At 38.8% G+C, this 19017-nt stretch overlaps 1 protein-coding gene across 1 annotated transcript; it reads left to right on the top strand.

Annotated features, from left to right (window-relative positions):
- Positions 1-1021: 1021 nt before the first annotated feature.
- On the top strand, positions 1022-18750 carry arfgap3 (ADP-ribosylation factor GTPase activating protein 3). Its single transcript, XM_062064811.1, has 16 exons — positions 1022-1212; positions 1634-1752; positions 4839-4911; positions 4992-5123; positions 5499-5579; positions 5661-5733; positions 5807-5866; positions 10174-10220; positions 10283-10440; positions 10507-10638; positions 10717-10830; positions 12152-12265; positions 13294-13420; positions 16794-16881; positions 16957-17081; positions 17157-18750. The coding sequence occupies exons 1-16, from the start codon at positions 1144-1146 to the stop codon at positions 17172-17174; spliced, it is 1530 nt and encodes a 509-aa protein (XP_061920795.1). The 5' UTR covers positions 1022-1143; the 3' UTR covers positions 17175-18750.
- The last annotated feature ends 267 nt before the right edge of the window (positions 18751-19017 follow it).

Here is a 19017-nt window from a genome sequence, read left to right as displayed (position 1 = left end):
AATGTTTTATCAACTGATTGCAATAATGTAAATTTGTTTTAACTATTAAATGAACCAAAAATATGACTTATTTTATCTTTGTGAAAATATTGGACACAGTGTGTTGTCAAGCTTATGAGATGCGATGCAAGTGTAAGCCACTGTGTCATTTTTTATAAATGTCTAATGATAATGTCAATGAGGGATTTTTAATCACTGCTATGTTGAAATTGTAAATAATATTGATACTGTTGTTGATAATCATTTTTGTTTCACTACTTTTGGTTTGTTCTGTGTCGTGTTTGTGTCTCTCAATTGCTCTGTTTATTGCAGTTCTGAGTGTTGCTGGGTCGGGTTTGGTTTTGGAATTGGATTGCATTGTTATGGTATTGCTGTGTATTATTTTGTTGGATTGATTAAATAAAAAATTAAAAAAAATAGATTTTTTAAAAATGAGAATCGATTCTGAATCGCACAACGTGAGAATCGCGATTCGAATTCGAATCGGTTTTCCCCCACACCCCTAAAATGTATATACTCTGATGATTAACTTGTGTGATGACTGTATTATGCTGATAGTACATATTTGTACCATGAATTGATTTACGTGGACCCTGACTTAAACAAGTTGAAAAACTGATGACTGTATTATGCTGATAGTACATATTTGTACCATGAATTGATTTACGTGGACCCTGACTTAAACAAGTTGAAAAACTTATTCGGGTGTTACCATTTAGTGGTCAATTGTACGGAATATGTACTGTACTGTGCAATCTACTAATAAAAGTTTCAATCAATCAAAAAAACAAATGTAACTAACATTACATTATTAACTTGAAAAACTTTACAGATTAATACATAAGTAGATATTTTAAGTATTTTATCACAAGAAAAAAAACAGTAACGTATGATAATATAGTTGTTAAATTATTATCCATCCTCGGGCCTCAAATTCATAAGCGTATCTATGATGTGAACTACATTACCCACAAAACCTTGCGACATCAGCACGAGCCAAGGATCATTTTCCGCCAATCACAGGCCGCCCATGGTGTCTCCCTGAAATTTACGTGTCACTTTGGGATATTTAGCATAAACACGTTGCTGTTTTTTTTTTTTAAATTTCCATGTGTTTTTGTCGGCGCGCACACAATTTGAAAGATGGCAGAGCCGAGCAAACAGGACATTAGTGCCATTTTCAAGCGACTTCGCTCCATCTCCACGAATAAGGTGAGCGTTTCATACTTTTTAGACAATAAGGAAGTAACTGCCCAACGTTTGACACGTCGCACTTGGGAAAAAAAGCTCCCAATAATGGAGCATTCCAAGTCCGCATATCGTGACAGCTGTTGTGTTTTGTGGAATTATTGTGTACATGTCCGCTTTCAACTCAACGGAAACAAACAACTTGCCGAGAGTAGTTAGCTTAGCTGTTGGTAGCCGAGCTAGCTAGGCAGCCTTCAACTGCTAGCTTAGCCAGGGTGTTTTTATTTTAAACTCTTCTCGAAGATTCTTCAACTTTTAGCACACCATCAGACAATCGAATTTTGTTAGGTATTTCACCAGTTGATTTTATTGTCGTAATGTGACAACAGCTGTTGCTTGTTGATGGCTGCTGTTGTCAACAAAGTTATTGTCTCCTTTTATCAAGGTTTGTTTTGACTGCTCAGCAAAAAATCCCAGTTGGGCCAGCATTACCTATGGCGTGTTCCTGTGTATAGACTGCTCCGGAACACACCGGTCTCTTGGGGTGCACCTGACGTTCATCCGGTAAGTTACATTGCATATAATGCAGGTGGTCCTTCACTTTTTGGCCTGTACGTACCAGTTACTTGTTTTCTGCACACTGAAAGTAGAGACAAGCTCAGAAAAGGAGGAACGCCTCAATAACGAGACCACTACGCTGCTTAGTTATCACTGTCCATGACATAGGAGCAGAGATTCCTTTTACGGTACATGTTCACATGAACATGACGATGGATTCTGTTCACATAACTACTTCTCTTTTTCTTTTTGTTCGGTACTCGTCATCTATGGGAGCGTGTCGTAAAACGGGGACTGCCATATTTTCACCAGAAGATCAATAATAATAATAGTGGATTTTCTATTATTAGATACTCAAAGCGCTCACAGAGAAGTGGGAACCCATCATTCATTCACACCTGGTGGTGGTAAGCTACATTTGTAGCCACAGCTGCCCTGGGGTAGACTGACGGAAGCGCGGCTGCCAGTTTGCGCCTACGGCACCTCCGACCACCACCTATCATTCATTCATCATTCATTCACCAGTGTGAGAGGCACCGGGGGCAAGGGTGAAGTGTCCTGCCCAAGGACACAACAGCAGCGATTTGGATGTCAAGAGGCGGGGAGCGAACCTGCAACCCTCAGGTTTCTGGCACGGCCGCTCTACCCACTACGACATACAGCACTTTCTGATGTCATACTTTATGCTGCTCTCAGCCACAAGATGGCATCCCTGTAAAGTACCAGTCAGTCATGTATCAAGAGTGTATGGCCAACTAAACAACCGGCGCCATATTTGCTACTAAGGACGTGTGCTGCTGTGCCTGGAAGCATGCATTGCGGTCGTTCTGACGTTAGTTTTCTTGACAAAATTAACCATAATCAGAATCAAGAATCAGAAATACTTGAATAATCCCCGAGGGGAAATTAATATTTTCAACACAATCCCATGCAAGATCAGACAAACATTAGAGGGAGACAGAACAGGATCGCTGACGGGTCTGCCAACTTCCGGCGCCCCTTACAAAAAAGGTGAGAAACAGGCAAACGCTGGGGGGTGAGGAAAAAAATATTCAGTCTAAGCCTGGGCCAATGGGAAAAAAACCTCATAGCCATAGCACACATAAGCATGTGTGTAAGAGGGAAACTGCAAACATCAAAGAACACTAAAGACATTAAAAGAGCAGAGCTGAGGCAGGCAGCCATTTCTACATACAGCTACAAAAGTAAAACAAAACAAAAAACATATACACTGTGGTGGCCTCTGCAGTGTTCCACGCCATCGTCTGCTGGGGTGGGGGGAGCATGGCCAGAGACAGGAGCAGACCCAACAAAGCATCCCTCGGCCGCCCACTAACTCTCGGCCAGTGTCCAGTCCGCATGGATGAGCGAGGATGCGTCTAAAGAGACAGAGGTGTCCGATACCTGCTCATTCAGCCAAGACACTTGTCCGAAGCTTGTCCGCCCTGACGCTCAGCGCCAGCTGCGCAGCCCTGTCTCTTCATCCACATCTCCTCCAGTCTCTCCAAACGGACTCTGGTGTGGCAGAGACCCATCAGCTGGTCTCCATGGCCAAAAGGCTCCCGGGAGGCAGATCCAGAAGTATAACATGCCTAAATATAATTTTAAACATACTTCAGCTCATACACTTTCAATAAAACATGATTTACTTTTACCAAAATATAATTTTGTGGCCATATTTGATACACTCCGCTGTGTACATTAATCAGAATCAGAAGTACTTTATTAATTCCCGAGGGGAAATTAGGATTTTCAGCACAATCCCATTCAAGAGCAGACACACATTACAGGGAGACAGAACAGGATCGCTGACGGGTCTGCCAACTTCTGGCGCCCCTTACAAAAAAGGTGAGAAACAGGTAAACGCTGGGGCGGGGGAGGGAGGGGGTCGGGAGGTGAGTAAAAATAAAACATTTTCAGTCTAAGCCTGGGACCCTGGAGAGGGGGTCCAGACTGAGGCCAAGGAAAAAAACACTCATAGCCATAGTATACATAAACATGTGTGTAAGAGGAAAACCTCAAAGAACACAAAGGATATTAAAGACATTAAAAGAGCAGAGTTGATGCAACCAGTTGCCACTCCAGCTGTGCCATTTCTACGTATTAACATGCAGTGTTAAGTGACCAGCAGGCTGTCTTAACACGTTCCTGACAGTGCAATAACGTATGAAAATAAATAAATACACAGAACGGCAAAAAAAAAATTGATTACCCTCATTTTTTCAAAATCCTCATTTGCTGCAGACCAACAATTATGGAGAAATTGTGGCTTTTGTGTGAAGTATGTCAACTGTGGTGGCTGCATCCAATAATTGTAATCACGGCGCTATATATTTTTTTGTATATATTATATAAATATAAATGGATAATAACAATAAAAAAAATATATATACAAAATTAATATATATTATATATATATATATATATATATATATATATATATATATATATATATATATATATATATATATATATATATATATATAATAGGGCCATGATTACAAACAATTATTGGATTCAGCCTCCACTGTTGACATACTATATATATATATATACATACATATATATATATATATATATATATATATATATATATATATATATATATATATATATATATATATATATATATATATATATATATATATATATATATATATTTATTTATAGGTTGATTGGCAACACTAAATTGGCCCTAGTGTGTGAATGTGAGTGTGAATTTTGTCTGTCTATCTGTGTTGGCCCTGTGATGAGGTGACGACTTGTCCAGGGTGTACCCGCCCGAATGCAGCTGAGATAGGCCCAGCACCCCGCGTGACCCCAAAAGGGACAAGCGGTAGAAAATGGATATATATATATATATATATATATATATATATATATATATATATATATATATATATATATATATATATATATATATATATATATATGAGTCGTTCAATACTTTTTTCCAACTGGTCCATCAGAGGTTTGACGTTTTAAATATATATATATATATATATATATATATATATGAGTCGTTCAATACTTTTTCATCAGAGGTTTGACGTCTTAAAAATGGTCTTAATAAAAAATGTTTGTGTCAATAGGTCCACTGAATTGGATTTTAATTGGTCATGGTACCAGCTAAGGTGTATACAAGTGGGAGGCAACGCCAGCGCGGTAAGCACACGCCCAAGCAGCGTGAATGGGCCGTACTGCAAAAACTGTCCAGCGTCACTTCCTGTTCTGTTTTTCTCCAGATGGCGTTCTTCCACCAGCACGGCTGCACGGCCAATGCGGCCAACACAAAATACAACAGCAGAGCCGCTCAGCTGTACAGAGAGAAGATCAAGACTTTGGGAACGCAAGCCACCAAAGTCCATGGCACAGAGGTAATACAGATTTTACTCTTAGTAACAATAAACAAAATGCGTCAACAGTTATTTTATTATTAATATATTCATATTTGTATGCTTTTTTATTTTTTTTTAGGTGTTAAAATAAATAACACTGTAATTCAGTTGTACTAAAACATTCTATTATGCTAGTATACATAATGGCTTTCAGAAATTCAATAAAACGAGAAGGAAATAATTTAAAAATGTGTGTACATAGAATTAAATGTAATTATTTGGTTTTACATTCATTAAAAATATTTATGTTAAATAATATCCATACATCCATCCATCCATTTTCTACCGCTTGTCCCGTTCGGGGTAATAAAATGTTAATATCAGAACATAATGTACATTTACTGTCCTTTCCAGCTGTGGTTGGACAGTCAGGGTGGTCCGTCGTGCATGTCAGCAGATGACAAGCATGTAGATTTCTTCAGTCTTCACTCACAGGTAAATATTCGTAATGCTGCTCAACCTGCTGCGACAACACCATTAATATTAACACCACTGTGTGTGTGTGTTTTAAAAAAGGAGGTTCCGGAAAGTTTGGGCCAGATGAGCCTCAGTTCTGTCGAGACAAGGGCAAATGAAGAAGACAAAAGTGGTATCTGTGCTAATATCCTACTGTAAATTTTTTACATGCGTTACATCATTTAATGTGCATTTGACACTGATAGGCAACCTGGAGGACGGCCCGAGTGTGGACATGTTGAGCGCTTCCCCAAAAGCAAATCCAGGTAAATACACCAACATGGTTGTGTATTGTAGCGAACACCCGGAATACATTCTGACCTTAAATATTTGAGAAAAGTCGGGTCAAAAATGTTTATCAGCATGGTCTTACAGCCATGCAGCAAGTGCAAACATCAATAGGCACATTATAGCACATGTTTATACATTATAAAAGTGCCTTAAATCCAGATAAATACACCAACACATAAGTAGTCAACCCTCGGAATACATTCTGACCTAGAATCTTGCAAAAAAAATTGTCCAAAATGTGCATTTGCATGGTCTTAAAGGCCTACTGAAATGACATTTTTTTATTTAAACGGGGATAGCAGATCCATTCTATGTGTCATACTTGATCATTTCGCGATATTGCCATATTTTTGCTGAAAGGATTTAGTATAGAACGACGATAAAGTTCGCAGCTTTTGGTCGCTGATAAAAAAAAGCCTTGCCTATACCGGAAGTAGTGTGATGTCACAGGAGGAAGGATTCCTCACAATTCCCCGTTGTTTACAATGGAGCGAGAGAGATTCGGACCGAGAAAGCGACGATTACCCCATTAATTTGAACGAGGATGAAAGATTTGTGTATGAGGAACGTTAGAGTGAAGAACTAGAGAGGCAGTGCAGGGTGTATCTTTTTTCGCTCTGATCGTAACTTAGGTACAAGGTCTCATTGGATTCCACACACTCTCCTTTTTCTATTGTGGATCACGGATTTGTATTTTAAACCACCTCGGATACTATATCCTCTTGAAAATGAGAGTCGAGAACGCGAAATGGACATTCACAGTGACTTTTATCTCCACGACAATACATCGTTGACGCACTTTAGCTACGGAGCTAACGTGATAGCATCGAGCTCAAATGCAGATAGAAACAACATTTTAAAAAACCCTGACTGGAAGGATAGACAGAAGATCAACAATACTATTAAACCATGAACATGTAAATACACGGTTAATAATTTCCAGCTTGGCGAAGATTAACAATCTGTCACTCCCGATCGCTAAATCCGATGAAATCGTCCTCCCCGGTGTCGCCTCTGGTATGTCCTTTCTTTCTGCTGCTCGATTGCCGTTCTCTGCTGCATATTTCACTACGTCCAGCTTGTAATCTGCAGTATATGATTTCCTTTTCGGTGCCATTTTAGTTCAGCCCTTCTCAGTTGTTATAAGTTACTGCCAATGTTGATGTGATCCATTTTAATAGCTACGGCAGTAGCATATAGCAGTTAGCATACCATGACCCACAATGCACTTCTGCCATGACCCTCCGAATTCTTATTGGTTGATGTTTGAGTGACGATTGCTGACGTGTGTGTGACGATTGCTGCCATTTGCTTCGTCTCTTACGCGAATGAGACAAATAATATGACCCACAATGCACTTCTGCCATGACCCTCCCCCGCCAAATTCTTATTGGTTGACGTGTGAGTGACGATTGCTGACGTGTGTGTGACGATTGCTGCCATTTGCTTCGTCTCTTACGCGAATGAGATAAATAATATTATTTGATATTTTACGGTAATGTGTTAATAATTTCACACATAAGTCGCTCCAGAGTATATGTCGCACCCACGGCCAAACTATGAAAAAAAACTGCGAGTTATAATCCGAAAAATACGGTAGACAGACAACATTCACACTCACATTCACACACTAGGGCCAATTTAGTGTTGCCAATCAACCTATTTATAATCGTAATTAAATAATAATACGAATATTAGAAAATTCCCGCTGAAATTTTGATGGGCCTGCTATCTGTGCCCCGAACCTATGGCCTGGGGTCGCCAGAAACCACCGTACTTTTAAGATGGTGCATAGTGTCCGAATCTGTGAGTTTTAGGCACAAACCCAGGAGATTCTCGCTGTGAGGCACAAATGCTAACCACTGTACCGCATACTGCCTCATTAATGACAAATATTATTATATTATACTAGATTAGATTACACAGTGATTTGTCAGCTATTACACACAGCTAAGATGGGGATGTTTTGTTCAGATGGTGAAGCATATATTAGCTAACATTTGTATTTTTTTTTTGTATTTTTATTATCCAATTACAATTAACCTATTGTAATTATTAACCCAGCAGAGCTCAGTGGTCAACTCCCTCAAATATTAACTTTCTACTAATATTACCACCCAACTCAGGACCTACACTCACACACTCGCTGACACACTCTTCCTCCACAAGACCCAGAATAGCTCAGGGGTTAAGACTGTTGAGTCAGATTGAAGAGTGCTGGATTTGAATTTCACAGTATTTTGTTCCACCTCCATCATACTTTACTGAGCAAGATGTCCTCGATTACATTTGTGTATGGAACAAAATCCTCTTTCACAAGACTCCGCATAGTCCAGTGGTTAAGACTGTTGATTTGGAAAGAAAGGCACTGGGTTTGAACCTCACTATGGTTGACAGTATTTTGTTCCACCTCCTTTACTAAAGGCCTACTGAAATTAAATTTTTTTATTTAAACGGGGATAACAGATCCATTCTATGTGTCATACTTGATCATTTCGCGATATTGCCATATTTGTGCTGAAAGGATTTAGTATAGAACAATGACGATAAAGTTCGCAACTTTTGGTCTCTGATAAAAAAAGCCTTGCCCCTACCGGAAGTAGCGTGACGTAGTCAGTTGTTCGCCTCCTCATATTTTCCTATTGTTTTCAATGCAGCTAGAGCGATTCGGACCGAGAAAGCGACGATTACCCCATTAATTTGAGCGAGGATGAAAGATTCGTGGATGAGGCACGTTAGAATGACGGACTAGAATGCAGTGCAAGACATCTTTTTTCGCTCTGACCGTAACTTAGGTACAAACTGGCTCATTGGATTCCACACTCTCTCCTTTTTCTATTGTGGATCACGGATTTGTATTTTAAACCACCTCGGCTACTATATCCTCTTGAAAATGAGAGTCGAGAACGCGAAATGGACATTCACAGTGACTTTTATCTCCACGACAATACATCGGTGAAGCTCTTTAGCTACTGAGCTAACGTGATAGCTCAAATGCAGATAGAAACAAAATAAATAAATCCCTGACTGGAAGGATAGACAGAAAATCAACAATACTATTAAACCATGTACATGTAACTACATGGTTAATAATTCTCAGCCTGGCAAAGCTTAACAATGCTGTTGCTAACGACGCCATTGAAGCTAACTTAGCAACCGGACCTCACAGAGCTATGATAAAAACATTAGCGCTCCACCTACGCCAGCCAGCCCTCATCTGCTCATCAACACCCGTGTTCACCTGCGTTCCTGCGATCGACGGCGCGACGAAGGACTTCACCCGATCATCTGTGCGGTTGGCGGCTAGCGTCGGCTAGCGTCGGCTAGCGCGTCTGCTATCCAAGTAAGTCCTCCTAGTTGTGTTGCTACAGCCAGCCGCTAATACACCGATCCCACCTACAACTTTCTTCTTTGCAGTCTCCATTGTTCATTAAACAAATTGCAAAAGATTCACCAACGCAGATGTCCAGAATACTGTGGAATTATGAGATGAAAACAGAGCTATTTTGTATTGTTTTCAATGGGGTACCGATACTTCTGTTTCACTGGCTACGTCACGCGCATACGTCATCATCCAAAGACGTTTTAAACCGGAAGTTTAGCGATAAATTTAAAATTGCATTTTATAAGTTAACCCGGCCGTATTGGCGTGTGTTGCAATGTTAAGATTTCATCATTGATATATAAACTATCAGACTGCGTGGTCGGTATTAGTGGGTTTCAGTAGGCCTTTAAAGCTATGCAACAAGTGCAAACATCAAAATACACATTATAGTACAAGCGTATACCTTGTAAAAGTGCCTTGAATTCAAGTGAATACACCACCTTGGTGTCGGAGTAAATGAAGAAGACAAAAATGGTAAACCCTTGGATTTGGTTGTGACCTAAACTGTTGTAGAAAATATAGTCCAAAATATGCATCTGTGTGGTCTTACAGCCCTGCGGAAAATTGCAAACATCAGTAGACAAAGCATAACATGTTTATACCTTTTTTGAAAAGCCTTCAGTGTACAGTCTGCAGAATCTGGCCTCAAATTCCAAGGCAAATATGGTCCAAAATAGGCATCATCATGGTCTCACAGCATTGCAACAAGTGTAATCATGAATTGTAGTGTACTTATTATTGTGAAAAGTCTCTCAAATAGACACCTTCTTTAAGTATGCCTGGTACTCTCTGCGGTTGTGTAAATACATGCAAATATGGATACTTCTTTTGAGGGTTCATGGTGTTCATTCCAAATGTTCCATAAGCACACTACAGATTTACTTTCACCTTCTCCAGAGCCTTCATCTCTTCTGAAGAAGAAGCCAACTACCACCAAGAAAACGGTACGTCTGTAAGTTATGCAGGTATTCCTGAATGCGGAATGACATGTTGCGTGCTCTTATAGTTGGCGGGCAAAAAAGGAGGCCTGGGCGCTCAGAAGGTGAGTAGTAAGAGCTTCACAGAGCTGGAGAAGATGGCCCAAGCTGCCGACAAGCGGCGAGAGAAAGAGGAGAGCGCCGCCGGCGACAAGAATAAGAATCCTCCTAACGCAGAAGAGGCCATGTAAGAACCCAGCCGCCGCTATCATCTCCTGTACAATCAACCTGAATGATCTCCTCTTGTCCTCAGTGCTCCGTCAATGCGTCTGGCCTACAAAGACCTGGAAGAGCAGAGGAGAAAAGATGACCAAAAGCTAAATAATCTGGTTGGGAAGAAGCGAGAGCAAGCGGAAAGACTGGGAATGGGGTTCGGCGCCAGGAGGTGAGCGTCGGAGACAAAGACGCCAACAAGTTTTGATGCAGTGGAGTTACTCCTGTCTTTTTGTCTTTGCTCTCCTAGTGGAGTGTCCCACTCTGTCATGTCTGACATGCACATCATCCAGCAGGAGCGCCCCATGGCGGCCAGGACCTCCATACCAGCACGGTTTACTGAGGAAGTGGAAGATGAGGGAAGGTAATATTTATATATCCAGTGTTTTACATATTTAAAGGTTTCATGTTGTATATTTTGAACTATTTTAAGTAGGTTGTACAATAAAATGTTTTGTGTAAAATCTGGCCTTAAAGCTGGTATTTCTACAATTTAAAAGTGCTTTTTATAAGTCTTAGTGGGAACATGTTTTGTGTCTTTAATGCTAATGAGTTGTTTGTCTGAGTGCACTTTTTACGTATGCATTGCAACTGTCCTGACATATGGATGCCATATGTCACATACAACAAGGCAACACGAGGACATGAAAATGCAAACATTATCAATACTTACCGTATTTTTCGGACTATAGGTCGCAGTTTTTTTCATAGTTTGGCCAGGGGTGCGACTTATACTCAGGAGCATGTTCTATATGTTATAGTTATTTGAATGACTCTTACCATAATATGTTATGTTAACATACCAGGCACGTTCTCAGTTGGTTATTTATGCGTCATATAACGTACACTTTTTCAGCCTGTTGTTCACTATTCTTTATTTATTTTAAATTGCCTTTCAAATGTCTATTCTTGGTGTTGGGTTTTATCAAATAAATTTCCCCAAAAAATGCGACTTATACTCCAGTGCGACTTATATGTTTTTTTCCTTCTTTATTATGCATTTTCGGCCGGTGCGCCTTATACTCCGGAGCGACTTAGTCCGAAAAATACGGTACATAGCTATGTACGCTACATGCTGAGATAACATTATGCTTATTTTTTAACAGCAACATCTAAGCATGTGAAATTTCTGCAAAAACGTGGAAATCTACGTTTTTAAACATTTATTTTTTTATAAAAATATCACTTTCACGTTTTTTTATGAAATGTCAAAAATACGATCCATACTAAATTTGTTGAGCGCTCGCCTCAGCCGCAGGTACTCGCTGTTCCTCTTGCAGAAAATGGAGTTTTGATTTTCAAAATGTTCTTTTGGAATTTGTGTGGCAGCATTTTGCGCTGATAAAAATTTTCCTCTTCTGTTCTCAAGTTTCCTCTTTATTTCATAAAGCGTGCTCACATCCCTGAACATCATGCTAGGTTAGCCATTTCACTGAAAGACAACAAAGCGATCGAACATGAATCTCCAAGGTCTGTATCTGACGGACAGACAGTGCATAGAGCATTATTTTAAGATGTGTTGCAAAGCCTGAACTTTAAAGAACTTCAAAACGGATTGTTTCTCCTAAGAAAACAAAAGATCACCAAACATGAGAACAAAAACAGGCTCCAAAGACACGTTACTGTTAGAACATCATAAAAATTGTAATAGTGGACTTGTAACTCCAACTCTTGTCCTTTTCCAGGTTCATATCTCGCTACGACAAAAGCGAATCTAAGGATAATTTCTCCTCCAGATGGAGCAGTAAAGCTGATCCAGACTTCTTCATCACCTCCGCCATCACCTCACTGGACGAGAGGTGGGTGACGATCCCTCCCTTTTTCTTCTTTAAAGGGGAACTGCACTTTTTTTGGAATTTTGCCTATCGTTCACAATCATTATGAATGACATGACAGCAGATTGATTTTTTTTTTGCATTCTAAATATTAAATAAATTCGATCAAAAGTCTGCTTATAATGGAGCCTATGGGAACCGTTCAATTCCGACTATAGAGCCCCTAAAATAACATCCAAACACCTCCATAAGGGTTTTATAGACACAATGTAAGTACCGGTATACGTATATATAATGTAGTAATGGGTACATTTATAATGACATTTAATATTTACGTATTTTGATAATTTTAAGCATACGTGGCGCATTCATTTAAAAAACGCATCACGTTTGCTTTTTTTTTCCCTCCATCACTGTTTTCTGCTCACTACAGACATTATGAGAGCCAACAAACCTAATAAAACATCACTTACTGTGCACGGTCTGCTGTCAGTAGGATGCCGACTGCCCACTTAGATGATGAATAATCATAATCTTTGCAAAGAAACGGGGCGGTGGGAACAAGCGCTTTTTGTGTCGTTCTTGCCAGTTCCAGGTCTTAAATTTTGGTCAAAGTGTCCCAACTTGTCGGATTATATTCTCAGCCTTTACTTTCCAGATGAGATGCATGATTTATGATCTACAATAAACTTACAAGGAGGAGGGACGCGAGGAAGCAGCAGACCACTTGATGTAAACATATGGACACACGGAAGTGATTACGTTTGTCTGCTTTAGTGCTCATAATAACAATATTACTAATACTTGGTTAATATTCAAGTCACGAAATTTAAATGTAGTATTGTTCACGTTTTTTGAATGGTTATTTATCAGTATTTATTGGCGGAATAGTTGAGCTCCCATTGGCTCCACAGTAAGCAAACTTTTATTTACGTTTATTTAATATTTAGAATGCATTAGAAAAAATCCATCCGTCGTCATGTCTTTCATAATGATTGTGAACGATAGGCAAAATTCCAATTAATCGATGACAGTTTGTCGTCTCCCATCAGGCCCACCTCTCGCCGGAAAGCTGAGCCGGGGCCGGTGGTGGACACGGGAGAAGCTCGGAGGAAGTTTGGAGAGAACGTCAAAGCCATCTCCTCAGACATGTACTTTGGAAAACAAGACAACACCGAGGTACGAATACGGCATAATATAACTTTTGTAAATTAACCTTTTGTCTACTTTTTGGTCACTCTTGTGAGCCAATTGTTTTTTTTAGTTAATAATAAATGATAAATGGGTTGTACTTGTACAGCGCTTTTCTACCTTCAAGGTACTCAAAGCGCTTTGACAGTATTTCCACATTCACCCATTCACATACCCATTCACGCACTGATGGCGGGAGCTGCCATGCAAGGCGCTAACCAGCAGCCATCAGGAGCAAGGGTGAAGTGTCTTGCCCAAGGACACAACGGACGTGACTAGGATGGTAGAAGGTGGGGATTGAACCCCAGTAACCAGCAACCCTCCGATTGCTGGCACGGCCACTCTACCAACTTCGCCACGCCGCCCCATAGTTCAATGTATTATTATGTCTTCTTCAATTCAAGTTGAATTGCAATGACAGTTAGGGGCTTGATGATACATTGCCTGTAAAAGCTGTCTTTTTCTCATCTTTTTCCGGTGTCCCGGGTTAGTTGTCGCTGTGGAATGCAGCCTCGCCCATTTTCTCTACTGAAAATCCGGGTTTTTAAATTTTTTTATAAATAATCATTTTTATGGTGACTCAAATAGAAAGTGATTTGATAGAAAGAGTGTTGCAGCTATAAATCCAGCAATTTACACAACATTTTCTAGCAGGAAGATGCTTTGACAAGACATAATTGGCTGCATGGCTGTAATTGTTTTTTAATGTGTAAAACTGAAAAGTGCACTCAAAGACTGAGAGGCATATTTTCGGGTTTAGAGTACCAAAAATAGGCACTTTTTGAGTTTTTAATGAATGAGTTCATTATTTGGGAATAGCAGGGGTCTACTGTGTATGTTGCTGTTAATTTAGTATACAAATATATGTCATTGTGTTACAGCTCCAATTTTGCCATACAGGTAAAAAGAGTAGGACCAATATTGATATCGGATACCAGTCCGATATCAGCAACAAAAACAAGTAATGTCTTATATTGGGGCGATGTGGCTCAAATGGTGGAGTGGTCATCCAGAAACTTAAGGGTTCCTGGTACGAATCTAGCTTCCACCATCCTTGTCACTGTTGTTGTGTCCTTGGGAAAGACACTTCACTCACCTTGCTCCCAGTGTCGCTGAATGAATGATGTTTGTTGGTGGTCAGAGAGGTCGTCCCTCTACCCTCGGGCAGCTGTGGCTACAAATGGAGCTTACCAACATCAATTTGTAAATGTGGAATGTGTGAATGATCGTGATGATGTAAATCCCTTTGGGTGTTCAGGGAAAGCACTATATTATATAAATCTAATCCATTATTATTATATGGGAAATAAACATTTTTGATACAAGCAGTCCTACAGCTTGTTTACTTGTGCAAAGCTGGACAGCCAGTTAACATTTAAAGGTCCTCCAATAAGCACACATGGTTGGTCTTTAATTTTAATCAAGTAATTTACAAAAGGTTAACATGGCTGGCTATTGATTACTAGGAGCTAACAACTACACAACAGCTCAGCACACAATCTAGGCATATATAATAAGTGTCATTAGTTGAACAACATTGCAGTCTAAAACGGCACATTTGTCAATATAAACAAGTTTAAAGTAATTATAGCTGCATAACACTCACACATACAAAGTGTCCAAGGCTAAAGTGTGTTAGAAAGTATCCAGTAACAAACGTGTCCACATCGATCAATTTACTGTGTCATGAGCTAAACTTTATGAATTATTGTAACCACACTGCTGGCGCCAAATACAATTGACACTTTACTTTTACTTAAAGACTGCATAAGTCCATTCTAGGCAGTTAATAATAAATAGATTAATGTTTTTCATACTTGTCATACTTTTCTAACATTCCACATTACAAAATTATAAAAGTATATGTGATTTCTGCTGATATCGTATTGGATTGAAATTGTTATCAATCGATACTCAAGGCTCCAATATAGGTATTGCATCAGAAGTGAAAAAGTTGTACTCTATAAGTCAATTAACCGAACGATTAATGGAAATGAAGTCGATAACTTTTCCTCCGTCATAAATTGCCATATACAAGAGCATTCAGTCTTTTCATCGGTTTCAGAAGCTATGCACGTTTGTACCATAGGGGAATGAAAAGTAGGGTGTGAATCATCTTGACATTAATTGTCTTTGTCTTTGTGCAGACAGGTGGGGTTGCTAGCGTGCATGCACACAGTGTAACAAGTAAAACAGTGATGAACTCGGTAGAGAACAAAATGATTGCAAAACCAAATGCCACCGCACAAGTGTGGGAATATTTTTGTTTTAAGCCAGTGGAACAAGATCAGACTATCAACACCAAGGAGCCAGTTTGCAAAATGTGCGCAAGAAAGGTGCAAAAAAAATCAAACACGACAAACTTGCATGCCCACTTAAAACACAACCACCTGACTCACTATTCCCAGTATTTCCTTTGTCCCGACAGTCCACACTCATTGAGGCGTTTGGTGAAATAGCACAAAATGATGTGCCCTCACAGAAAGTGCGGTACACTCCATCGCCAAAGACATGCTGTCTTTGATACTGTTGAAAAACTAGCATGTCGAAAAACGCTGCAAATGTTTGTGAGGCATTTAACATGTCATGTCGTATTGGTGTTTCCTTGCTTGGAATCTGCCAGATTAGAGTTTTTTTTGCTGTTAATACCTTTCCTTCTACAGTACTGTTTATATTCTTACTCTGCACTTTTGTTTAAAAAGGTCCTAACTTGATTGTTAGTTAAGTAATGTACAACTCTACCTCTGCCTACATGTTCAATATTCAAGTGCAACTTTATTTGTCGATACTTTATTTAGCCATATTTATTGTTTTGTTGAGTATATTTGAGGGTCCTCAACCACCTCTTTAACAGAACCTATTTTATTGCCTTTGCTTGTGATTTTTTTTCAAGTGCAACATTTTGCTAACAGAGTATATTTATTTGTATTATTTGTTTGTTTTATTTAACTTGGATGTTTAATAGTTTACATTCCAATTATAATGTTAAAATATCTGACAAATACATGTTTATTGCATTTGAAAGGGTGTACTTGCATTACTATTATAATGTATTATAATGTATTGGTTAATTTGTTCACAAAATATTATTGACAATTATATTGTTTATCGGCAATAATTTGAAGGTCAATATATCGTTGAGCAAAATGGTCTATCAGGACACCCCTAAAAAAACACAAAAAAACTTTTGATCACACATTTTTTGATTCCTATCGTGCCTTTTCCTAAAATGTCTCATCGTTTGTTGTTATAATGCCACTCCTTTCATATCTTTAAGGCCCTGGAGTTGTTTTTTTGTAATATCAGCTTCAATAGTTCACTTAAGGTTTTGGTTCAACCTGCTTTGACTTCCTGTTGTTAGTACGAAGCCAAAACACGCTTGGAGAGACTCACTGGGAATTCTGCCATCAGCTCCGCCGACTTGTTTGACGAGCCAAAGAAGCAGAGCGGTAGGTCTAACGACAGTCACGTGTGTGTTGCCATCATCATCTTCATAATCACTCCTGCGCTTGCTTTGAACACAGCTGGCTCGTACCGCCTGACCGACGTGCTGCCCAACGCTCCTGACATGACGCAGCTGAAAATGGGAGTTCGCTCCGTCGCCGGAAAGCTCTCCGTCATGGCCAGCGGCGTCGTTAACACCATTCAGGTACCAAACTCATCAATAAACGCTTCTTTTGCTTTAATGAACACCTAAGTGCACTTTGTTATGTGTTTGTTTTAGGATCACTACAGTTCCTGAGCATCCACTCAGAAGATCAACAGCTGAATGTCTTTTTTCTGGAAGACGCATGCAGGCAAACATGCCTTATCCAAAGTTGTGCTCATTTTTGCAGCCGTCAATTTGGCAAAGTTGAAGTTTGCTGTGTCACTTTTTGCTGAATTAATAGCACCTTAATGTGTGCGAATGACGTAATAGCAACGCGTAAATATGTACCAAATGTGTATGCAGCCATATATGAAGGTCTCTGGTGTTATGATGCTTGTTGTTAATGAGGTCAATTATTCTTTCGAAACCTCCAAAGTGCACTTATATTTTGGACAGGACCAAAAATATACACTTGGTGTTCTTTATGCTTTGACGCACCAAGCTAATCATGTCACTGCAGCTTTTTTGCATACGTTAGAAGGCCGTGCACCTTCTAGTGACACTTTCTGGCAAAGCAAGTTTGCAGGCTTAGTTTTTATCTTGAAGGCTTTTAGGAATGTTTAGCATTGTGCTAGCCTGGCACTGCTGCAGCTTTGTACTATTATTTACTTTGTATAATTACATTTACTGGAGTTGTGAGGTATTTTGTGTTGGGATTGGTTTGCTTCCTTGTTTATCAGACCCCCAAATAGTAGGGATGCTATTGTTTACTTCAAAGGGGTTATTTGTGCCTTCCTACTCTTTTTACTTTTTGACATCCAGACAAAGATCATTTCTTTACTTAAGGCAGGTGGTACCACTCTTGGTTTTAATAGGTTTAAAGTGTTATTTTGGTCAATCATTACGGCTCAGTGGCCTCGAATGTAGCGATTATTAATTGCTAAGTGACTTCATTTTGATCTGATATTTGTTTACCTAATTTCAAAGATTCTGAATATATATATACTTTTATTATGCTGTACTTTGGAGAGTAGTGGTTACCCTTTTTTTTTTGTATTTGCCCAAAATTGCACATGACAATTCTTTCCTTTTAAATGACTCAAAAAAGAAAAGAAAACTGGGAGACATTCATAGATGGTTGTTACTTTTTGCTGTATTTTTCTGACAAATGTGTTTTTTTTAAAAAATGTAATCATTTTTTTCCTTTTTTATTTCCTCATTAATTAAATGAATTGGTCCAAAAACAAAAAATAACCATATGATATTTATGGATGTCGCACTCTTTTTTTGTTTTGTTTTTAAGGGTGACTTTTTGTAACTTTATTGCCATCAATATTTAATTAAATCATAAATTCTGACCATGACAATGCAGTTGAACTTAAAATAAAAAACGAGTGATACATCTATAGATGTTTTATTTTTTCCACTTTTTGGAGAAGTGAAACAAAATATCTGGGAAACATTGGCACAAAAATATCTCACTTTTTTCTCCAATTTGGGGGGTTGGTTTTTGTAACTTTATTGCCATCAACATTTAATTAAATAATACAAAATCATTGCATTACAGTTAATGACATTGTGTTGGTTACTATAATAAGACTATTTGTGTTGGTTAATGTTTTTTTAAGTAATAAAAAATATATTAAGAATCCATGAGCTTTGTTCAAGCAACCACATTCTGTGCATTCAAAATGTTTATTTTGGGAGCATTTGAAATAAAATAGCTTGCATCTGAGATTGTTTGGTATTTTTTCCATATACATTTTACTTATTGTATGTATTGTTTCATCGTTATTTATGGATGGATTGGCCAGTAATTGTCTTTAATACACCTATTAATTTTTTTTGTATTGAGTCTTGTGTCAACGCGTCTGGCAACCGCTTACGTGGCTGTCTGATGCGTTTAATGGTCTTCTAGAAGCGTTGGAAAAATAACAAGTGAATGGTGGAGTTTAGTGAACACGTTTTAATATAAAATACAATTTTTAAAACATTT

This window comes from Entelurus aequoreus, linkage group LG12 (assembly GCF_033978785.1).
Source record: "Entelurus aequoreus isolate RoL-2023_Sb linkage group LG12, RoL_Eaeq_v1.1, whole genome shotgun sequence".
Taxonomy (NCBI): domain Eukaryota; kingdom Metazoa; phylum Chordata; class Actinopteri; order Syngnathiformes; family Syngnathidae; genus Entelurus; species Entelurus aequoreus.
The sequence above is the reverse complement of the archived record's forward strand: the minus strand, read 5'-3'. Positions and strand labels throughout refer to the sequence as shown.